This window comes from Mandrillus leucophaeus, unplaced genomic scaffold, assembly GCF_000951045.1.
Source record: "Mandrillus leucophaeus isolate KB7577 unplaced genomic scaffold, Mleu.le_1.0 Scaffold462, whole genome shotgun sequence".
Taxonomy (NCBI): Eukaryota; Metazoa; Chordata; class Mammalia; order Primates; family Cercopithecidae; genus Mandrillus; species Mandrillus leucophaeus.
The window spans coordinates 3,480,860-3,505,301 of record NW_012104943.1 but is presented as its reverse complement, the minus strand read 5'-3'; the positions used below and the strand labels follow the sequence as shown (position 1 = coordinate 3,505,301).

Here is a 24,442-nt window from a genome sequence, read left to right as displayed (position 1 = left end):
TTAAAAATTTGCTCAATTAGATCAATCTAATCAAATTCCAGAATAAAAGAAAAAAACCCATGTGTTATACCAAGGTAGAGGGGTAAACCACACATGAATTTAATAGGTATATGATCAGAGTTTCTTTTAGAAAGTGAATAGCTTTGGTTATTGCTTAGGGAAAGGAGAGGCTGCTGAGAACATGGAAACAAAGTAGCTAGCCAGACAGTTAAGAGGCTCTGGAAAATAGAGAGGAATTTGGGTTTGCCTGTATGAGAAAGTGGGATTGGGCCAGAAGGATGTGGGCAAAGAAGGGAGGCCATACTGAGAGGCCAAGTTGCTCTGTGAGATGGGAGGGAAAGGACAACATCCCCTGTGACATGAGTTTGTTTGTAAAAAACAAAATTTATTTTTAAATGTGCTGTCTGGTGTGCACTCCTTGCCTTGTAGTATAGATCATCAGTAAAAGTTTTGCTACTGCAAGAACCTTAAGTTCCTGATTGTTTTTATGGTAGATCGGTTTCAGGATGGGGACGAGAAGGGGCTTTGTCCCCTGTTTTGGTGGACACCAGAGTGGTGATAAAGGAGCAGCCACAGGGAACAGAGAAAAATACCTTCAATGGAAGCAGAAAGTAGAGCAGTGGTGATCCCAAAATTGTAATTCCTCAGAGAGATACTAGAGAGAGCTTTGGGTTTTTACCCAAATGGGAATTTGAATCAATTTCTCCTGATCTGAAAGGGCTGCAAAAATCCTGGAGGATATCCAGATTACACTAGAGAATCTCAACCACCTAGCTTGATTTTTGTAAAGAACAATGTTGTTTGCTAGAACCGAGGAAAAGACGACGGCAGAGGAGCTTCTTAAAAATAAATCTGAATATATCAACATGTGCAGTCAACTAATTTGCTGACTTCAAAATAGCCTGATGAAACTCTTTGCCTGTTAAACCTATTATTGCCCGTAATGAAAGATTCCATATGCACTAATCACAACATACAGCCTTATGTCTGATCATAGCTTCTAAAAAATCATGATACAGGGATTTTTAGTTATACTCAACACATTTTTCCTTTAGAAACCGGATTGGTTGTTATAGATGCCATGAATGATATAAATTGAGCTCGTAGTTGGAAGAAATCTAAAGGATCAAGCATCCCTGAGTTTCAAACAGAAACTTGCACTGAATACATTCAAAGGTATGTGGATTTTATTTATAATTTGATATCCTTTTTATTGTGCTTATTTCTTTCTCTGAATTTCTTTTAAAAGATACAAATGTATTCTACATTTCTAATACTATATGCCATCAATAGTTACTTTTTAGTTGGCCCATAATTAAATTAGACTCTGATTACCGAAATGATTTTTTTTTTTTTTTTTTTTTTTTTTTTTTTTTTTACTTTATAATGCAACAAAGTGCTTGTTTAATTCCAAAGCTCTTTCTTGGGCCACATTTCACAGTAAAATATTTATTATAGTTAATTATCACTTAAAGTAAAAATAATACTTTCACAGGCTGTGATCTACTACTTTGAAAAGCTTTTTATTTAATTACATAAAATAGAACCATCAATGAAGTGATTTTTCTCATTAACCCAGACAAAGAAAGAAAAAACAACAACAAATTTAGGAGTTAGAAAATCAGTGTACTTTTCATAGGCAGCATAATTACATGTAATATTCACTTCCTATACAAAATTTAAGGTCTTTCTTCTGACAGTTTTCCAAGTTAGTCAATAATTTGTGCCACAAATCAATGTGCACATTTTAGAATGACCTGTTTTGATTAATGTCCCAAGGGTCTTATTTATAGAATAATTACAGAGAAACATCAAACAAAACGAAGATTCCATTGAAAGAAAATGAAACCTCTGAGGCAGAAAGTATTCAAAATTCATTGAAAAATCACATAAAATTAGTACTATCCTCTCCTGTTAGTTCAGCCACATCTTTTGCTCCACAATCTGGAGCTCAGAGATGTTACTGGAGGGTCTTGCCTGAAGTTCTATAGATAGGAACTTCTGGAACTAAAATCTACTATCTTGGAAAATTAACGTATTTTCTCAAATGATTAGTCCTTGCTTTTAACAGTAGCAGTACCCAGGTAGACTGTGCAGGAGACATTTCTGTGCCTCCTTGTTCTAAAATTATAAAATACTGTGCACTTTGATGATCTTCCCAACCTTTAGAGCCAACTTTATTCTGTTAATCATTAATTATAAATATCATTTAGCTTCTATGACTATGGGCTGTATGGGCATAGGAAAATGGCATGCAAAGTCATATGAGGATAGATCATTCATGTCCCTGTAACTTGTTCAGCCCTCAACCTAAATTAAATGCATCTTTGTCACTATTGTGACTCTACAAACAATGAAACAGGCTGAGAGCTGGAAATCACATATGATTGAAGTAAATTCACAAAGAATGGCTCCATCCTTCTTACTAGCAATAGACTAATGTAGATTACGTGTGTTTTATGGAGCATTCATTACATCCATGTTTCAGAAGAGATAAGAAAAGTGGATGTTGATTTACATTTCAGAACCATCAAGAAATGGGGACCTGGATTTTATTTGCCTGCCTCCTGGGAGCAGCTTTTGCCATGCCTGTGAGTAAAACACCCCTTGCATAAGTCTGTCCAATTTCACAAGCTTGAAAATAAAAATCTGCCCACAGTTGGTGAAATTAGGGTTTAAAACAGTATGAGATCAGATGTCTTCATACGTCTCCGGGTTGAAGAAACACTTCAGGAGCTTGTTTTAAAAAGACAGATTCTCAAATGCCTCTACCAAAAATTCTGATATGGTACAGCTGGGCTGGGGCCCAGGACTCCGCATTTTTATAAGCACCCCAGGAGATTCTGTTGGAACTGTTAGCTTGTAAATATCACCACCCATCTAGATGGAGGAAGCTTTTGGAAGGGACCCTTGAAAGGTCTCCACAGAAAGTGCTTAACCAGCTTTGGACAAATATTACAGAGATGCCAGTTTTGTCTAAAACCCAATTCCTCTCAAGTTTCCAAATCTCTTCCTGCCCTCCATATATTGCTGCTGTTACCCCTCAAGGGGTAAGACTTTTGTGCTAGGAATCCACTTTTTGAGCCATCTTCCTGTTCTCAGAGGCCCCACCTCTTTGGGTACATCTGATAAGTACATGGCTTTTTTTGTGGTTGCCTGGGATCCTGCCTACACCCAATACATAGTGATATATTTTATATTCAAATGTATTAAAGATCAGGACATTAGACCCACTCTGTCTGGACACAGGTGCATAAGGACGGAGAACTTAGATCACATGCATGCCAAGCAGGCTGCATCTGCTTTTTGGTGGAATAAAGAGCAGTTGATACAACCAGAAGCCAGCAAGCTTGCACACCTGCCTCCTCTCTTCCTCTCTCACCCAGAAAACCAAGATTCTGTGCTCTGACTTCCTGAAATCCTGAATTGTAGCGATTCCTAGTTTCTTCAGGGGTCCCTGCCTTACAAATTCAGCCCTTTTCCCACTCTCTAAGCTGGTATTGATCAAGAGGGCATACAACCTGACTAAAACCATTCACATGCAGATGAGAGTGAATAAACCTTCCTATGAAATGTGAGCATTTTTAAAGAATATAATAGAGCCAATCCTAAATGAGGCCAATGTCTGAGGGAGATTTTCTGCATGACTGTCTCTCCTCCCTGGACCCCAGGAACAACCAGAGTTCCACAATACAGGCACCAGACACTTGGCCCCCACTTTTGAGAGGATAGACAGTCCTGATTCAGATCATCATTCAGGTGGCCTTTTATTTTTAACTTTAAAATTTTTCTGCCATAAAACCATTGGCAGAATAATAAAAAAAGATTGGCTTAAACATCATAAATGAACTCTTTCATTTTCCATGCGATTTATAATGTTTCCACTTTGCTCCACCCATCTTGTTCTGGCATTTGTCAATAATTCCCACCTTGTGGTTTCTTTTGTGGCTTCTTTTGTTGTATGGATGTGTTGTTTACTTTGCATGTCAATTATGAGAAATCCCTTTGATACGTAAAGTACTTGACCAACTCCTGATCTACCAGGGAACATTTGTGAGACAATTCTCTCCTTGTTGATATTTCTTTATTGTGTAAAAGAAGCACACTTCTCTCCCCAATATGGGATGAGTTTTATCAGCAACTAAACTGTTGGGCAGGATAGGGTAGGATTCATCGAAAACACTGGGCGTGGGGGTGGGACGTTGTCCAAAGATCACTGGAGAATAAATGTGTGCTGGTTTCTGCTTCCAGGTCTCCAACCATAAGACTATAACCCCAGGAACAGTCATATAGCTGTTTTGGACCTCTTTAAAATAAGAGGTCTCCTCTTCTACACAGCACATTTGTTCAAACTAAAAACAGACCTCAAGTATATTCTGTACTATATAGATTTTTTAAAAGTAGCTTCAGTCTCCTTTAATGTGAACAATTGCATACTGACTTAATCTCTTCCTCTCTCTTCTCTTCCTTCACTCTCTCCTTTCCTCTCTCTTTCTATTCTCCTCCTCTCCTCCCTATAAAAGCTACCACCTCATCCTGGGCACCCTGGTTATATCAACTTCAGCTATGAGGTAATTTTTCTCTTTACTAATTTTGACCATTGTTTGCGTTAACAATGCCCTGGGCTCTGTAAAGAATAGTGTGTTGATTCTTTATCCCAGATGTTTCTCAAGTGGTCCTGATTTTACAGTTCCTACCACCAGCTTCCCAGTTTAAGCTCTGATGGTTGGCCTCAAGCCTGTGTCGTCCCAGCAGCCTCCTGCCTGGCCACTCTGACTCAGTCTCTCCTCCTAAATATGGCCGTAAGCTTACCCATCATGAACCACCACTCAGGGAGGCTCCATGATAGGGCAAAAAGTCAACTCTGACCAGCTTGGTTCTATCCCAGCTAGTAAAATGTAAGGATTAGGTAAGATGTTATTTAAGACTCTTTCCAGCTCAAAAACTCCTGATTCTAAGATAGTCACACTCTATGTGTGTCTCTCATTTGGCTCTGCTGAAATATTAGTGACTAAGTGGTATAGGAGAGACTCTGCAGAACAATGGAATGCATGAGTTTTGGACATTGGGTTTGAGGTTCTCCTCAACCTCTTACTAACTGTGTGACTTTGGGCAAATCATTTCCTCTTTCTGGAACCCTGGTTTCCTCATGTGGAGAAAGGAAATAATTATAATAACCATATATCAAAATATTGTTTGGAGAATAATATACTTAATGAATATGAAAAGTACTTTGTCAAGTATAATATGAGCAAGTTTACTAATTTTTTTGTATCAATTAAATGTCATATTACTGTATGAAGAATCCTCAAACCTAAGTCTAACCAAGTATATATACTGTTCAGAAAGGAATAAAATTCTTACTTTTCTCACAGGTTCAGGTAACAATCTGTGAGTTTATTTACTTATAAAAGCTGAAGACAAATGTTAATAAGAATTTGAGGCAAGATTTTCTGTTAAGCCTAAAAGATTGACACATCTGATGAGTAAATCTGTGTTTCCAGGATGAGGGACAGTGTTTGCACCTCTCTTTTTCCCATTGTGACATCAAAGAAAAAAATGAAATTAACATCATGTCATATTATTATGTCATAATTTTGTGTTTGTTTTGCTCTTACAATGAAAAGCAGGAATTACGGAATTAAACAGATTTACTCCTTTTGTCACCTCAGTCAAGTTAATGAACCTCTTTAATTCCCCATGATCTTATCTAAAAAGTGAGAGTAATAATACTTGCCTCCTAGCATATGAGAAAAGATGAAGAATGTGTGTGATGGATGTAAACACAGTGCCTGACACACAGGAAGCACCCGAAAAATGTTTACCTTCTTCTTTCTTTTGTAGAACTCACATTCTCAGGCTATCAATGTTGACAGGACTGCATTAGTGAGTCTATATTTCATACTGCATCAGTGAGTTTCTATATTGGATGAAAGTAAATTAAATCAAATGGGTTCTAATATCTTTTTCTCTTAAGGTGCTTACCCCTTTGAAGTGGTACCAGAGCATAAGGCCACCGGTATGTAGATATTTTGTTCTTTATTCCCTGAAAATATTAGGCATGCATTACAATTCCCATATTAAGTGAAATATCATGTCTACTCCACATACAGACATTAATGGGAAATTTAGTTTGTAAAAAATCATATCTGTGTACACAGTTACAAATTTTTGCAAAGGAAAAATGAATAAAATACTCCTATAGCCATAATGGCAAAGAAAACACTGCTGCTTCTCTGGTTGGAGTCACCTGAGCCAATGGTAAACCTGCCTCTCTGTTTCTCACCAGTACCCTTCCTATGGTTACGAGCCCATGGGTGGATGGCTGCACCACCAAATCATCCCCGTGCTGTCCCAACAGCACCCCCCGACTCACACCCTGCAGCCTCATCACCACATCCCAGTGGTGCCAGCTCAGCAACCCGTGCTCCCCCAGCAACCAATGATGCCCGTTCCTGGCCAACACTCCATGACTCCAACCCAACACCACCAGCCAAACCTCCCTCCGCCCGCCCAGCAGCCCTACCAGCCCCAGCCTGTTCAGCCACAGCCTCACCAGCCCATGCAGCCCCAGCCACCTGTGCACCCCATGCAGCCCCTGCCGCCACAGCCACCTCTGCCTCCGATGTTCCCCATGCAGCCCCTGCCTCCCATGCTTCCTGATCTGACTCTGGAAGCTTGGCCATCAACGGACAAGACCAAGCGGGAGGAAGTGGTGAGTATATTTTGAAGCCACTACAATGCAAATCCTGTTAAAATGGTGCAGCAAAATAGGTCCCAGAGTTCTAAGGTCTCTGACAACCAAGGGTCTAGAGTTGTAGTAGTTACAAGTCTATAATTCTATTAGTCCAAGCAATATGCTATACCTTTATATTAAAAACAAATTCATCTAAATGGCTTGGTAATTAAGATCACAGTTTTTATGGTAGGTTTCAATTTTACTATTACTGAATTTCTACCACAATATATATTACCAAAACCCATTAATAGAAATATATATTACTAAACCCCATGAATGTTAAAGGCAACAGTATAAGGGAATATCAGTTTTCCTTATATTTCAAGGTTTGACTAGCAAGAATAGGCTAGAGTTGCACTGAAGGCTTAAGAAAAGAGGGAGCAGGTAATTTTGAGAGTGCAAATATCTGAACAGGTTACAAAAGGTAGACAGGAAATCTCTTCAAAAACCTACAGGAAGATTCCCCATTTCCAGTAGTTTTCAATCTAACTTGGAGGAGGCTAAACTAAACATACTGTTAGATTCCTTTTCTGTACTGGGATTCTACAGATGATTAAGCTTTTAGCAAGAAGTTACTGCAATTTAGCACGAAATCTTCCATTACAGGTAGCTCTTACAAATGAATGGGAATAGTCAACAAAACAACCTTAATCTACCTCCATAAAGTCTTACTTCTATGTATACGAGATTATGTGATCCTATCATGTATATGTATCCAACTGTAATTCCAATTTATACATGTTATTGATGATTTGCCACTGAGAAGAAGAGAGAAGTGAGGTGCAAATGACCAGGATAAGAAGCTAGGACACATAGGTTCCAGTTGTGGCTTTGCCCTCAAAGAGAAGGCAGTATTGTGAAAGTCACTTCAAATGTATGGGTGTTTTATTTTCTTTTAAATGGCGGAAAATGACAAAATCAGATTATTTTCAAGCCTCTATCCAATTATAAATATCGTAGTTTCTGAATTTAAAAAATCATAATATATGTCATAAATGGCTTCATAATTGTGAGCATGTTTATGGAAAATATGGGGCAGAATTTTTTGAAAATTGATTGAATCCCAAGTAATCTGGCGCCTATCATTGACTATTTTAGTCTAAGGCACATGTTTTCTCTGTACATAGAAAATGCATTTATTTATCTCTTTATTAACAATTAACACCATGAAGTTTATAATGTGCTCACATCTTGACAAAGCTATTTATGGAACGGTGACTTTGGGAAGACAGTTTGAACTCTTTAAAACTCAGTTTCTTTTTGTGTAAAATTTGAGTATAAACATTGATAGCTTCTTAGAGTTAATTTTATGGAAAACAAAATAGCATGATAAGCTTGGAGCCTGGCATGCAAGAAGTACTCCCCGAAAAGGTAGCAATTGTTATTTTGTTATAAAATAATAGGCTTTAAGTGTCCTGAAGGTGGAAGCAGTCCTCATGGACACCTAATATCTAATGACAACGAAATAACAAAGAAACTTTGGAAATTATAGAGTTCAGCTTAAATGGTTGTACATTGTTTTGACAAAACTGAAGCCAGACATGTTATAGTAAATGGTACTCACTAGGAACATTTGTAAATTATTTTAACTGTTCTTTTGCTATTTTTTTCAGGATTAAAAGATCAGAATATGAGAGGGGAATGAATACTTCAGTTGCTTTCAGGAATGACACAAGAACACAATGATTTTTGCTTATAATCACTTTACTTAGCAAATTCTGTAACTAAAAAAGTACCATTAGCAGACAATAAAATGCATTAAAAATCATTCATGTCTTTGTGTTGAATGAAACTTAAATTTTCCTATCATTTGAGACGATATATTATGAATGAGTATTCTTGAATAAGGTAGGAACTGCTCATTTAGTCATACAAATTCACCATTTGGCAAGCAAATAAGGAATATATTTATTTTTAGAGAAAATTTAAATTATACTATCTCAAATCTTTTTTAAAAAATGAAGTTTAAACATCAGTTAAAACAGTTGATAAAATGAAAATTTATGAACATGTACAATAACTAAAACCTGAACCAAATGAAGGGAAGTTTATATGAAAAATTCTTTACATTAAAAAATATAAACTTTTGAAGAATGTTTATATTATGAAACAAATTAGGACATGGAACACTGGCTTTATACTTCACACCACATTGGCAATCGAAATCTGGTCTTTCGATCTCACTCTATGGAAAAAGATTTTTAAATGAAATTATGTGATATGCATAATAATGTACTGAATTTAAAGTTATTCAAGTAATTTGTTTTCCCCAAAAAATGTTATCAATGGAGCTTCAAATAGAGAATTGCAGTGATTTTAAATACAAGTAATTTCTTTCACCTCATAACTTTAAGATGATAAATTGTACTGCATAGTCTTCAAAATGTTAACAAATGCATAAAATGGACTCAAAACAAGTTTTCTTTCCCACTCATATTTATATTTGAATCCTTTTTTCTTCTTACACCCACACAGAATTGTAAACAGTCTTTGCAGGGTTTATATTGCACAAACCCTTGGTAACTTTATTCCAGTACCTTTATGATTAAGGCCACTTAATCATTTTCTGGAATGAATAAACATAACTTTACTGGGAGGGTGTCAATATTCAAACAAATAACTTGATTTTAAAGAATTTAGATTCAATTTTTTAAAGGTAGAAAAGCTTAATCAATTGGCATGGACCACTTCTAATCAATTGAGTCAATATTTATTAAGCACACTGTAGGGCAAGGCACTATTCCATGTGCTGGTGAAAATAGTAAGGCCCCATCCTTAAGGAATCTAGAATCTACCAAAGGGATAAAATAAGCCCACAAATAACGATTAAAAAGTCCAAATGGTATTAATACTATGACAGAAGTACAGTCAAAATACTCTGGCAAACATGGCAAATATCCTTGGCTAGCTGTCCAACAGCTTTCCTCACCACTCCTTTCCTGTTGGCAGAGCTGGAATCTATCCCAGCATTCAGCCACAGTTTCCAAATCAAAATTCAGATATGCAGTGTGATAATACAGTGGAATGTTTCAAACCAGAGACATGCATTAACTGGTAATTATACTCTATACTTGCACTGTCAAATATGGTAGCCCTGTCCTATGTGGCTATTTAAATGTAAATAAATTAAAATTAAATAAAACTTAAAATTCAATTCCTTAGTCATAGTAGACACATTTTAAGTGCTAAGTAGTCACATGAGGCTAATGGCTACCATACTGGACAACAGAGATACAGAATATTTCCATCACCACTCAGTTTTATCAGACAGCATTGCTCTATGTACTACTTCTTGAAGTTGAAAAATAATTCTTATTAATTCAAATATTTTAAACAAAAGATGAAACAAAACAGATTTGCTGGTTGAAACTGAAAATCTCAACTACCCACAGCAAGTTGTTCCCCAAGCATGCCAGTAATCCTGATCTTGTATGAGAATTTTCTAAGAACTGTAGATGTGCCATTCTTTTCCTCAGGCCAAACTTCACATACTAAAATGGTTTCCCCTCTAGTTTTCATTTAGAACAGATAAATCCAGAGTTCAGGTGTATCCAGACTTCAGAAGATATTTACATTCTTTTCTATTTTGTGGTTCAAACTAATAGTGCAACATAACATAGAGGCAGGCACACATTCATGTTACACACACTCACACACCCATAATCACGCATGCCTTCTGGGTTTACCTGTAGTAAAAAGACACATGTGGAGACATGTGCCATTTGAGTAACTTGAAATTTTAAATAAAACTTCTTTCCATTACAATCATTTAGAGAATGATTATGTGGTTATGGTATTCATTATCACCACCAAGACATACTACAGTTCTTCCAAAACAAAAATTATATCAAGAAAAAAATGATCAAGCTGTGCATTTCATTTGCAAGCAATGTCAAGTTTACCATCTCCTTTCTCAATTCCACACAAAATAAAAATACAGACTTTTCTCTAAATCTGAAGTTCTTCCTTTGGTAGTAAACAATAGCTGAAACTACCAAAATTGAGTTTAAGGCCAAGACTTTTAAAAAGAAAATAAATTAGTAGACAACTGTATTAATTGAGAAAAAATAACCCAAGAGATCCTGCTATGAACAGCTTAACATGAGACTAACAAGAGAAAAATGACTTCAACCAATTTCCTACATTTCCAGAACACAGTAGCATTTATTAGTACTCCACATTGCTTTAATAAAAGAGTCATCAGCTTATGTCTGTTGTGAAATTCTTGTTAGCTGGAGTTTTTACTTATTTTTGCGATTTGGCTTTCAATTCCTTTTGCCCCTATTTGATCTGGAGCCTTATCAGCAAGGGCCATAGGCTGACATTTAGATATTAAAAAATACATCCCTGTTGGGAAAAGTCCATGCTGGCCTCATTTGAAACACCTGACTCTTCCAGATGATAAATAATTATGGAGGAATAAGATTGGGCTGGGAGTCGTGAGGAGTTGAAGAGAGAAGAAAGGAGCGATCATTTGGGTTCAAAACATTTACCTCAATAAATCACACTTGAATCCTCTATCACAAAATCTAAATCAATAAAGCCCATTTGCAAATATCATTGTCCTATGGTCAACAAAAAACACCATAGCACCCAGAATTCACTTTACCGTTAATTTAAAAAATGAACAATACTAAAATCTCAATTCCTTCGAACAGCCAAATTTTGTTTGCCTCTCCAAATAATTTTCCATGCTTCATATTTGGCCATGGAACATGCAGGCTCTGGGGGTGTCAGTTTAGTGTCTACAGAAGCACAAAGATGGCTTTCCAGTGTGGTGGTAGGGGGTACAGCCTCCATAACCAAACCATTTGATTCACAATCATGACCACTGCCTATCTGCTGTGGAAACTTGGACAATTTTTTTGGCCTCTCTATGGCTCAGTACACCCGTCTATAAAATGTACTAATATCATGCTCTGAGTCTTTTCATGTTAATGAGTCCTAAGCTCAATAAATGTTGGCTACAATTCTTATGATGAGAAAGAGAACTTTGTCCTGCCTCTGTAGACTCCCAAAGAGAACACTACCCAGTTGGAAGCAGGAGTGATACAAAATTTAGATATGACATAGAAGTTTTTGATGCCACAGGCACTGAAGTACATCATGTTTGTCTTTTTTTTTTTTTTTTTTTTTGAGACACAGTCTAGCTCTGTCACCCAGGCTGGAGAGCAGTGGTATGATCTTGGCTCACTGCAACTTTCACCTCCTGGGTTCAAGCGATCCTCTAGCCTCAGCCTCCCAAGTAACTGGGATTACAAGAGTGAGCAACCACACCCAGCTAATTTTTGTATTTTTAGTAGAAACGGGTTTTCACCATGTTGGCCAGATTGGTCTTGAACTCCTGACCTCAAGTGATCTGCCCACCTCAGCCTCCCAAAGTGCTAGGATTACAGGTGTGAGCCACCGTGCCCGGCCCATGTCTGTCATTTATCAGTGCATCACTCTGACAATGTAGCCACCTGATCTGATTGCGACCCGACCCTTCAATGATCTTTGCCTTCTCCTACCTGATATCCCCAGACACTGTTCTTTGCTGCCTCCAAGACAAGCCTTCATCCTCGATTCACCACTCTGAGGGTAACAGGAGAGCAACACCAGGCAAGTGTCATAGGGGCACTCCGCTAGATGGAGGCTAGAACTTGAGACCACCTCTCTCTGCATGTCTTCCTTTTACCTTCTTTCTAGGGCTGAGCCTTTGTGTACAGTGACTCCCAACTCAGACCCTTCCCTTGTCACTCTGGCATTGGCACAGTTCAGCTAATTCCATTTTATAAGGATTTTTCTTTCTTTCTTTCTTTCTTTTTTTTTTTTTTTTTTTTTTTGAGACAGAGTCTTGCTCTGTCGCCAGGCTGGAGTGCAGTGGCGCAATCTCGGCTCACTGCAATCACTGCCTCCCGGTTGATTGCAGTGCCTCACTGCAATCATTGCCTCAGCCTCCTGAGTAGCTGGGACTACAGCCGGGCACCAGCATGCCCGGCTAATTTTTTGTATTTTAGTAGAGACAGGGTTTCACCATGTTGGCCAGGATTGTCTTGATCTCCTGACCTTGTGATCCGCCCGCCTCAGCCACCCAAAGTGCTGGGATCACAGGCGTGAGTCACTGCACCCGGCCTTTACCAAACCGCTTTCCTCTAGATGAGTGGTTCTTAACCAGGTATAGTTGTGTCTCCTAGGGGACCTTTGGCAATGTCTGGAGTCACAACAGGGAACTAAACAAATCAAAACAGCTTGGGGAGTGGTAGGGGTGTTAAGGAGAATTTGCAAAATAAAGAAAGTGTTGTCCGGTGATTAAGTCAGCTAATGTCTCTAAATCAAAACTATCCTGTTAAAAGTCCAGATTTCACCACTATACAATATATCCATGTAAGAAAGTATGTCTACCCTCTATATCTATAAAATAAAAAGTAAATTAAAACATATTTTTAAAAACCATCCGACAGAAGTTAGAATAGTTATTTGCTTCTTCAGAACTTACTTAGAAGTGAGTTTGTTATTTGTTTCTTGGGAGGTTACAAAGAAGCTTGTCTCCTGTGAGTTAATTTTTCCTGCTTATTTGACCTTCCAAAGATGTGCTAAGGAGTTAATTGTAAATCAGTCTGAAGAACCTCTAAAAGTGATTGTGTCTGAGTGATAAAGAGGAGAAAAATAATCAATTTAGCCATGAGTATAACTACTGAATTCAAGGTTATTCAATTAGTCTGGGACAAATTCTGTTCTGAGATTTGCTTGGATCTGGCAGAATAATGAGAAATTAGTGGTTCCATCTATAAAGTGGGCAGTAATTTAAGATGCCTTAATTCTCATGATTTTCAGAACCACCACTTTCCAAAAGAATGATTCGATTAAGAAGTTTTTGCTACAAAATTGTTATGGAATAAAACCCCTACAGCCATGGAGATTATAAAGCAGTGTATTGTAAGGAGAGGAGATAATTAAGCACCGACCTTGGGCAGCTGAGAATATCTGACAGACCCAGGCCATCGAACACCCTATCTGTCCAAATAACCAACTCAAGGCACTTCTGAAGTGAGGATCTCCCTGCCTCCTTGCTGCTGTATCCCAAACATCCGGAAGCAGCCATCAGTGACCGTCACCTCAATGCCACCTCTTACAGAAATCTTCTCTCACTGCTCTACGTTGGCTGGCACTCCTGGAAGTGAGGTTCCCCTGTCTCCTTGCTCCCATATCCACACATCTGGGAGCAGCCATCAATGACCATCATCTCAATGCCACCTCTTCTAGAAACCTCTCTTGCTGGTCCACAGGGCTGGAGTGCACAGGCTCAGAGGTTTTCCAGGATATGTTGACCATGCCTCTCTTTCAAACAACTGCTTCTTTCTACTTTTTGTCTCCCCACTAGCTGGCGAGCTCCTTGAGGCAGATTTAGAAAAATACTTGGAAATCGGTTAGTATGTTTAATATCTGCTCAGTGAGCCATCATTAGCATTAAACACCCAGGATGCTGTAATATAAAAGTAATGATAATAATAATACTGAACATTTACTGGGCTCATTATATTTCAGGCACTATTCTAAGCACATGACATGTATTAGCTCATTTAATTATCACAACATTATAGAATTGTCTCTATCACCAATTTACAAATAAGGGGTTGTTTGAACTTTAAATTTTAACAAGAAATTAGGCTCTTTCAAACACACACACACACACACACACACACACACACACACTGCCCCATCTTTTATGAGTATCATTTGAAAGATAAACTAATTCGTTATCTGCCTCTAGGATTCTAATTAAATAACCTATAGCTATTTTTAATGGCAAATGTAAATTCAACTCCATTAGAGTGATGAAGCTTGTCTCCTTCTGTGACTTAATTTTTCCTGCCCATTTGTCCTCCCAAAAATATACTAGAGAGCAAACTGTAACTCAAAATGAAGAATCCCTAACTCAATAAATGCTTTGTAGTTGCATGAGGGGGTTGCCTCTTGTGCTAAACTGCCAAAGATAGAGAGGAGACAGCAACAAACATGGGCAAGTATCCCCTATGCTAGGACAACATTGCCATAGCAACCAGGGTAAGACCATCTATCCCAGCTTTGAGTGTGAACCTGCTCATGGATAGTCCTCATGCCTTCTCTAGTTCCAAAGGATGGAATGAAAACAAATAAATGCAAGTACAGTGCTTGTAGAAACCAGAAGGCTTTGTCTTTCTCTCACTGATTAACTCAATAAAATAATCATGTGTTTTAGGAGACCCAGGCCTTAGCCCTCCTCTATCTTCCTTCTCAGACATCCCACTGAACACACGCTCAACACATACAGAAAGCCCATTTTAAGCAGCATTCTGAAATTCACTGAGAATGACCAGAATAATAAGGCTACTGATATATCCCTACCACGACATTGAAATAGAAGTAATTGACTTGCATACTCTCTCTACCTGGCATCTAATGCCCAGATTAAAATAGATGACAAAGTTCAAATATCCCAGTAGCTTCCTGCACTGCAGCCTCTACAAATGTTAGCTATCAAGGCAGTAGTCCAAACTGGCTCCTTCCATAGGGTCCTGACTAGGGAAGGAAATGTTTGCAAATTTGCACAGCTGCATGCAATAACAAATTCAGGCCCTGCAGGTTTACAAAATCCCATCTTCTCCCCGTGACTAGGAACTTAGGATCAACTTGGTTTCCACAAATGATTTTTCTTAATCTGGAAATAGGTACAATGGAGCAACTTCAAAATCTGTTTAAGACAGTTGTCGATTTTTAAAGTGCTTATTAAACATTGCTAAAATGTGCAGTTTTTATCAGCAGGATTTACAATGACACTTGGAAAGCAATGGGATTTACTGCTTTTGTGGCTTTTTTCGCCCATTCTGGTAGTGAAAAAAATGTTCCCAATAAATAGTAATAGATATCCAAAAATCTGTAATCACCACATTAGTTTATTTGATAATTGCTATTACTATAAATAATCAGAATCACAATAAAAAGTCTATGCCTACAAAACGAAATCACTCAACAAACTGTAAATAATCATAATCTAAGAGCAGCAAATTTTCTTCAAAAGCAACTTGGATTTAACAAACTAAATAATTCATATATATTTAAATTAGTTTATACCTATGGTGGCATGTGCACATGATAAAGAGAGGAAGAAATCTGCAAGTGAATTGATGTGGTCTGACCACATTGTTTAAGGTAATAGATCACCATTCTGCAGAAAAGCCAACGATCTTACTTTCTTGATGTTAAAACACAATTCACCAAATAAACCAATATGAGTTTAGGAAGGATTCAAAGCAGCTTTTACTTGTAGCTATATGAAACCACCGAGTATTTAATTAGGCTCTGTGAACACTTTGGTAACATTCTAAATTAATATTCTGAAAAGATGAGTTTTAAGGTTCTTTCTATTAAATCATTAAAAACAAGACACTGGAATCATTAAAAAAAAATAAAACTTGCACCAGATGCTACCTTTGTTGTATGCAAACAACAAAACCAGTTTTCTGAACCACCCATCTGTCTTTGCTGTATGGAGCGGCCACAGGACAGAGTTGAACCACATTTTGTGGTTCCATATTAATACCTAATCACTTATCAATGTTATAGAATCCTGATCCTTCATCATACTAAGGAAAAGGGCAACCTATGCCCTTGTCCCCAATCATCAGTCATTATATAGTACCCAACGATTGAGACCCAAAGAGAGGCTCCATAGCAATGATGTTTTGGCTCGGTTCTGTCCTGGATTAGTCTGGTGACCCTGGCAATGCCTGATTCACTCTGAACTTCAGTTTCCTTACCTCTAGCACAAAAACACTGGACTGGAAGATCACTAAGACCTATGCAACAGTAACATTATAAGCCAATGTGCATGTTAAAGTCAAATTCCATTGGTTTTCAAATACTGAGAAAATAGCCAAAAGGAATGGTGCAGAAAAAATGGTGGGTCCCTACTACGATTTGCTCTGAACTTTCAATAAAAATATAAATGTCTTGGCAAGGGTATGTAATATTCCAATAAGCCTGGTTTGAAGACTCTGAATTTACTCTTAAGGCAACAGGCAGAGATAGTCTGACTCTCATTTGAACCACTTGAGCTTTGATGTTAAAAGAGACTCAAGTGCCAGGACACACTGAGCAAATCCCTTCAATGCTATTGCTTCTCTCCTTTCCTGCCTATGTTCACCTTTTCCAGATGCTGCTCTGGGATTATTACTCCATGGAATCTTTCATTTCTTCCTGGCTTGGGTCCTATCTTGCTTCTAGCAGTAGGCATGAAACATGGAGCCTGAAATACACACACCCTATCTTCTTACCTCTCCAGGGTTCTTACACCTCAGCAATAGCAGCAGCTCTAGGCAGTAGCGAGCCCCCATGCTCCCAACGCAGAGCCCCTGTGCAGTGTGGGAACAGAGGAGGAGACAGGGGGCAGGGAGGGACACTGCTCAAAGTGCTAGAGGAGCTGGCTGGGCAGCCTTCCTGTCTGGAATGCACAACTAGAGGCTCTCGGAGGGAGAGAGCCTTGGGTCACTGTGATCCTCTGAGTCAGACACCCTGGGGAGCTCTTAGTTCTGAAAGTCCTCCCTAGGCACAGAAGGCTGAGAGCCCCCAAGCACCCACTAGGAAGAAAAGTGTAAAAGTTAAAAAGTTGAGATAAATGAGATAGACATATGCCAGCTTACAGTAGATTGTAGAAATGCAGTATGAATGCTGGAGGAACAAATCATTTGAATAAAATGCTCACTCACATATCTGATGAGAGACTTGTATCCAGAATCTGAAGAACTCTTACAATTCAATAATAAAAAGACAACCTAATTGAAAATAAGAAAAAAAATCTGAATAAATACTTCTCGGAAGAAGATATACAAATGGCTGATAAGCATATGAAAAGATGCTTGATATCATTAGCCATTGGGGAAATGCAAATCAAAACCACAGTGAGGCTCATGCTGGTAATCCCAGTATTTTGAGAGGCCAAGACGGGCAGATCACTTGAGCTCAGGAGTTCGAGATCAACCTGTGCAACATGGCAAAACCTTGTCTGTACACAAAATACAAAAAAAGAAAAAAATAGCCTGGTGTGGTGGTGCATGCCCGTAGTTCCTGCTACTTGGGAGGCTGAAGTGGGAAGATCACCTGAGCCCAGGAAGGTCGAGGCTGAAATGAGCTGTGATTGTGCCGCTGCATTCCAACCTAAGTGACAGAGTGAGACCCTATCTCAAAACAAACAAACAAACAAACCCAAAAAAAACAAAAAAACAAAACAAAAAACAAAAAAATCACAGTGAGCTATCACATCATGCCCACTAGGATAGCTTTAAAAAAAAGTGTTGGTAAAGATGTGGAGCCCTTACATACTGCTGGTGAGAATGTTTCTCCAAATGTTAAACATACATTTGACGTTATACTCAGCAATTCAACTTTTAGTTATATACTCAAGAAATATGGACATGAAAAACATGTAAGTCTACACAAAAACTTGCATATGAATGTTCATAACAGCATTATTCATAATAGTCAAACAGTCAAAACAACCCAAATAATCCATCAACATATGAAGGAATAAACAAAACGTGTCATATCCCTACAATAGAATATTATTCAGCCACAAAAAAGAATGAAGTACTGATAAATACTACAACATGGATGAACCTGGGGGACATTATACTGAGTGAAAAATGCCAGACACAAAAGACCAAATGAAATACTGGCTCTTATTCCCTTGCAACAATCATTCCCCAATTACACCAGGCTCTTCGGAGGTCACCATTACTCCTGCAAATTTACCTGTGTGGTTTGGCAGAAGCTACAGTGAGAGGAGGCTTCCATCTCAGTGTGGAGCTACAACCACTGGTCCTCAGCACATTCAGACCCTTCTTCTCAGCTTTGCTTCTAGGCCACTGACAAAAATTCTGTTCTGGCTTCATGGTTCAGCCCCACTCCTCCTCGACTCCTTCATTTCTGAGTAGTGGCTCCCTTCTCTCCATGTCTATGGTTCCTATCTGTGAGAGTTTTTTTGGAACTTACAGTTGCTCTTATGTATCAGGTAGTTGGCATCTCCAAAGAGATTAAATGCAACTGAAGCACAATGGACTCTCACACTTCAGTGGGTTTTTCATAACTGAAATTCAGTAATAAATTGTGACCCTCTGCCTTTTTTGCAGGGAAAGGATATACTTTTTTGAGCATTTAAACAAAAAAATTAGGGTATTGCCTCTAGGGGCCATTGTGCATTTTCACTATTATAAGTAAAAATGAAATTAGAAGGTGATGTCAATGAAGGAAGCAGTCCAATGAAGAGACTACCACTGTGGTCATTGGGTTAAAGAAAAGGTTGACATTCTTATGTAATTTTATCATCCACTAAGAGAAATACATTAGAGTTACTGACATTTTAATTATTAATTTTATTTCTTCTTCTTTTTTGCTTGTTTCCATATCCTTCATCTTTCCAAACTATTCCTGGGTACAATGGACAAATGCCCTTGAATGTTATTTTCTTAATAATAACTAGTTCTATCCTGTGTCATGCTCAAGGTTTAGTTCGATCAGTGCATTCTGCTAACAGGACAAAAGTCTCAAAAGAAAGATTTGCTACAACACACAGTTTCTGGAGTCACATTTTTGGCCAATATGTAACTTTTGCTTATTCTGGGTTTGTCTTAAAAATCTGAACCTTTAAACCCTTGAAAGTATCCATTTTTAAAGGTTGATGCCATTGCCTTCTGAAAAATGTCGATGGAAGTGTGGAGGAGAAGACTTCCTGTCTAAGGATAACAAAGCTGCAAATGAATGTTCCCCAAAGGGCCAGCTGTGTTCATTTTGTACTGAAATGTCCATACAGGCTGATTCTGAAACACACTCGAGTGTTGTGGGTAATAGATGTCAAAAAATAAAACTCAGGCACATGCCATGCGATGTTACTTTTTAAGGGAAAAAAGTGGGGGGAAATCAAAGGGTTTAACAATTTTATTCATTGGCTTACATTCAGCGACTCCGAAAATTTGGCCACTACTCAGGTTTGCAAATTTCTATGGAAAATGAACTGTGTTTGGCAAGCTCAACGAAATATGAGGCTGATAAAAAAATGTTTCATGCTTTCTCAAGACCTTATGCCACTAACTGTGTGGGATTGGAAAAACTGTTTAAATGTCAATTTAAATACTGTAAATAAATGATTTTCTATATCCATATGAATTAATATAATTCTGTTGACTTCAGGCCATAACTTGAACTAAAGTTTCTTTGAATTTTGATGAGGAAATGTTTCACACACAACACAACACAAACTTCAGATTAAGTAGTTTAGTTCGGTAGAGTTGTTTCAAGAGCCAGAAATGTTAATGCAATACTTTATTTTACACTACGGAGAACTGACTGAAAATTCAATTAACACTAAGGTTTTTACAAAGCAGGTCTTGAACTAAAAAGAATTAGACCCAAAAAGATAAAAACATTATTGTAACAGCCCAAGCCATTATACAAAAAAGACATGGTGGTAAATCCCATTGCAACGTTCAGAACTTTCAAATATTATCTCCAAATCAATCATCTTTGTGTTTTATGGACCCAATTATCCAGCTGCCTTCTTGACCCTTCTACCTGGTGTCTCAGGGTCATCTCAAACTTCCCTTATCCACTAATGAACTCTTGACTTTCTCTTCTGGTAAATGTTTTGGTATCCTACCCTCCCACATCTTTAGAGGTGTTTACAAAGCATTTATCACAAAGCCTGCCTGGTATGCAGCACTCGCTTAATCAACGTTATTGTGGATGATGATGATGATGATGATGATTATTATTATTATTATTCATGATTATTTTTATCCACCCAATTAGTTGAGCTAGGAACTAAGTCATTTTCTTTATTCTTCTCTTCACCGCATGTTCTACTTTTAATCTATTACCAACTTCTGTCAACTCTGCATCCAAAATAAATCAGGAATCTGACCCTTCCTCTCCATCTTCACTTTCATCACTCCAATTCCAGCCCCCATCATATTTCTCCCAAACAAATTTAGCAGCCTTCTAGACAACCTAGCCATCTGCTCTTGTCCTTACTCAATTTGTTCATGGGGGAAATAACAGTAATCTTCTTAAAGACAATTATTCATTTTGAGACATATATAGAGCATATCACATATTTATTAAATCTGCTAAACAACCTTATGAGGTAGGTACTGTTATTACTTCCATTTTACAATGAAGAACTGAGTAAAGAGACATTGGAACATGCTCAACTTTACTCTGCCTCTAAGAGGCAAAGCCAGAATTCCTGCCTGGGCAGTCTGGCTCCACAGTTATGTGTTCAACTGCTACACAAAGTACCACACCATATCCAACCTTTAAAAAATAACAAACAAGCAAGCAAAGATCATCAATGGGCTTCCATTGCACTTAGAATAAAATCCATCCACATAGAACCTGCCTATGTCAAAGGATCCGGACCAACTTCCTTAGCCTCACCTTTCATGCCTCCTCTCTTTCCTCCTGTTCTTCAAACACTCATGGACAAGGAAAGCTGGGTCCTGATTAGGGGTTTCTGCCTGTGCTGTTTCCTGTGCTTGAACTGCTTTCCTAAGGCGTCAGTCACAGGGTTGGCTCCTCCTTTTTCGGGTTTCTGCTTAAATATCATCTGCTCAAAAAGTCTTCCTTGACTTCCCCAATCTGATGTTAATGTTTCCTGGCTTCTTGATCTCAACACACTGTTGATTTTCTTCTTAGCACTTATCTCAACCTATAATTGATTTTACTTGTTTGTGCATTTGTCTATTGGCTGCCTCTCTCACTGGGCTAGAGGCTTCACAATTAGAAAGATTGTTTATCACTGTATTTTTATAATATAGCATCATGCTAAGATGCTAGATTTAGGTGCTGAGAATTTTGGTAAATGACTGAAGGAAGACAAGTATGCTTTGATGATATGAAGCATCCCCACATAGACCTTAGATTCTCCAAGTGTGGGCAAAAGATCAAATATAGAGTCACCTGGGGTTGCTTTTTGTCAAAAGTAGAGTTCCGGGAACTCTGAGCTATTTTAAGCACTTACTTTTGAGGTTCATCTCCTTTATCAAGAATTTTTACAATTTTGATTTTGACATGATTTGGCAATAAGTAATTCATTGGATTCTCATTTGGCTGTGATTTTTTAAGTAATTATTGTGCGTGTTCAGGAATACTTATTAAGAGAACAAAATGTACATTACAAATTGTTTTTACATGTGATGAGATTGTTAAAAAATACTAATTGACAATGAAATTGGTAGTTGCTATGTTTTTATACATATAGGTAAGTATTTACATCATTACTTTGGAAGTCAATAATTTCCTTTTCAGCTTGCAGAAATCTGTATGAGCTCCTGAATGGCTTGTGGATCCTCTGCCCTGTAATCATATAATGGTGTGGGATGGATGAAATGGACCAGCTGGAGTCCAGTCCCAAATTGATCATAACAGAACTTCTGAGGTCAAGAAATCTGCATTTTAAGAAACTTTCCAAGAAACTCTTATGCAAAATAAAATTTGAAAACTATTTTTCTCATAGCTAGGTGTATGTTATTTTAGAAAAATTTACAATAGATGTCCAGTGTTCACTCTTTAAACTTGTGGTTGAATTCTGAGAAATTCAAGATAATGTCCCACAAAAAGGGAAAACATTTTGCTAAGGATAATGGCCTCCACCTCCATCCATGTCCCCACAAAATATATGATCTCATTCTTTTTTATGGCTGCATGGTATTCCATGATTTATATCCTTAGCAAACTAACACAGGAACAGAAAAAACTAAATACTGAGTGTTCTCACTTATAAGTGGGAGCTAAATGATGAGAAAACATGGACACATGGAGGGGAACAACACACACTGGGGACCTCTCAGAAGGTAGAGGGTGGGAGGAGGGACAGGATCAGGAAAAATAAATAATGGGTACTAGGATTAATACCCGGGTAAGGAAATAATCTGTAGAACAAAACCGCATGATACAGGTTTACCTATGTAACAAACCTTCACTTGTACCCATGAACTTAAAAGTTAAAAAACAGAAAACATAAAAATATTGATAAGATCACCAAGTGTCCATAAATGCAAATTATCAATAATCGTTCTGGTGAAATAAATCATCTCTGAAAAATATATTTTGTTAGCCTGCATGTACAGATTGAGAGAAGGGACAGGCATTTCTCACCCTGGAGGGGCAGGATGAACCATTTGCCCAGATGGAAAAAAAAGCAAGGTAAGTTCCTTAGCCCATACCTTGGCTATGTTTTAGATTAGCTGAGGCCGGGCGTGGTGGCTCAAGCCTGTAATCCCAGCACTTTGGGAGGCCGAGACGGGCGGATCACGAGGACAGGAGATCGAGACCATCCTGGCTAACACAGTGAAACCCCGTCTCTACTAAAAAATACAAAAAACTAGCCGGGCGAGGTGGTGGGCGCCTGTTGTCCCAGCTACTCGGGAGGCTGAGGCAGGAGAATCACTTGAACCCGGGAGGCGGAGCTTGCAGTGAGCTGAGATCCAGCCACTGCACTCCAGCCTGGGTGACAGAGTGAGACTCCGTCTCAAAAAAAAAAAAAAAAAAAAATTAAAAAATTAAAAAATTAAAAAATTAGATTAGCTGACCCCAACCTTTTTTGGCACCAGGGACCGGTTTTGTGGAAGACAATTTTTCCACAGACAGTGCAGCAGGGATGGTTTCGGCATGAAACTGTTCCACTTCAGATAATCAGGCATTAGTTATATTCTCATAAAGAGCTTGCAACCTAGATCCCTCACCTGCGCAGTTCACAATAGGGTTCGTGCGCTTATGAGACTCTAATGAATGCCACCACTGATCTGGCGGGCGGTGGAGCACCGGCAGTAATGCTCACTCACTCGCTGCTCACCTCCTGCTATGCGGTCCCATTTTTAATAGGCCATGGACTGGTACTGGTCTGCGGCCTGGGAGTCGGGAACCCCTGTTTTAGATGACAAGTGGATAATGTTAAGAAAATTAATAATTGACGGCAGGAAGAGGCTTCCTGGCTTACTCAAAAGACAAAGAAGGCTGTTTTTTTCTCTTTTAGGGAAAGAAACCCAAGTTCCAGAATTTGAAAGAGTTTAAGTTAAAAACAAAAACAAAACAACCAGCCATGTTTTTGACGTCAATTAACAAATGTGACACTAAGCTTTGTGGATGCCACACTCTCTTGAGTGTCTATCACCTCTCTGAATGTAACATAATGTTGGAATTCACCACAGCTCTGTTCTTAGATCTCCTTTATTTTTCATCTGCAATTCCTCTTTGGTGATTTTAACAACCTTATATCTTTAAATGACATCTATGCACTGATGGTTACCTACTTTACATCTCCAACTAGGACATTTTTTTCTTGAATTCCCTGAGTTCTTCAACTTCTTCTCAATATTCTTCTCTATAGTATTCCCCATTTAAGTCAATAGCAACTCAATTTTTCCAGTAGATCAGGCCAAAACTTCTACTCTGTATCACCAATGGGTCCATTTCATAATCCATAGTCAATCTGTTAGTAATTCTTGTTGGCTATGCCTTCAAAATATGTCAGAATCTGACCTCTTCTCATAATTTCAATGGTTCCATCTTGGTCCAAGCTAACATCATCTCTCACTTGGATTGCGAATGACTCAGTAAAGACACAGGTTCTGCAAAGCTCTTATTTAAAGTAGTCATCTCTCCTGGTTGAAGGTAATTTCTCTTGGGAAAATC

General features: G+C 38.2%; 2 protein-coding genes across 5 annotated transcripts in view; one reads left to right on the top strand and one right to left on the bottom strand.

Moving 5' to 3' along the window:
• The window catches only part of ARHGAP6 (Rho GTPase activating protein 6), a 515,359-nt gene that overhangs the window by 154,658 nt on the left and 336,259 nt on the right, over window positions 1–24,442 (bottom strand). The gene's annotated exons all lie outside the window — the stretch shown is intronic.
• On the top strand, window positions 1,121–8,507 carry AMELX (amelogenin, X-linked). Of its 3 annotated transcripts, XM_011994875.1 has the most exons (7): window positions 1,121–1,176; window positions 2,526–2,591; window positions 4,524–4,571; window positions 5,845–5,886; window positions 5,978–6,019; window positions 6,290–6,715; window positions 8,353–8,507. In XM_011994875.1, exons 2-7 carry the CDS (start codon window positions 2,538–2,540, stop codon window positions 8,356–8,358), a joined length of 618 nt encoding a protein of 205 aa, XP_011850265.1. In that variant the 5' UTR covers window positions 1,121–1,176; window positions 2,526–2,537; the 3' UTR covers window positions 8,359–8,507. The 3 variants fall into 3 exon arrangements, with proteins under 3 accessions (XP_011850265.1, XP_011850266.1, XP_011850267.1); XM_011994876.1 differs by lacking the exon at window positions 5,845–5,886; XM_011994877.1 differs by lacking the exons at window positions 4,524–4,571; window positions 5,845–5,886.

What these genes read in the sequence shown, in the direction of transcription:
- AMELX (XM_011994875.1), top strand. Translation starts at nt 2,538, where the DNA reads ATGGGGACCTGGATTTTATTTGCCTGCCTCCTGGGAGCAGCTTTTGCC. An exon ending in GAGCAGCTTTTGCCATGCCT is followed by an intron (nt 2,592 to 4,523) that starts GTGAGTAAAACA and finishes TCCCTATAAAAG; the next exon opens with CTACCACCTCATCCTGGGCA. An exon ending in ATGTTGACAGGACTGCATTA is followed by an intron (nt 5,887 to 5,977) that starts GTGAGTCTATAT and finishes TTTTCTCTTAAG; the next exon opens with GTGCTTACCCCTTTGAAGTG.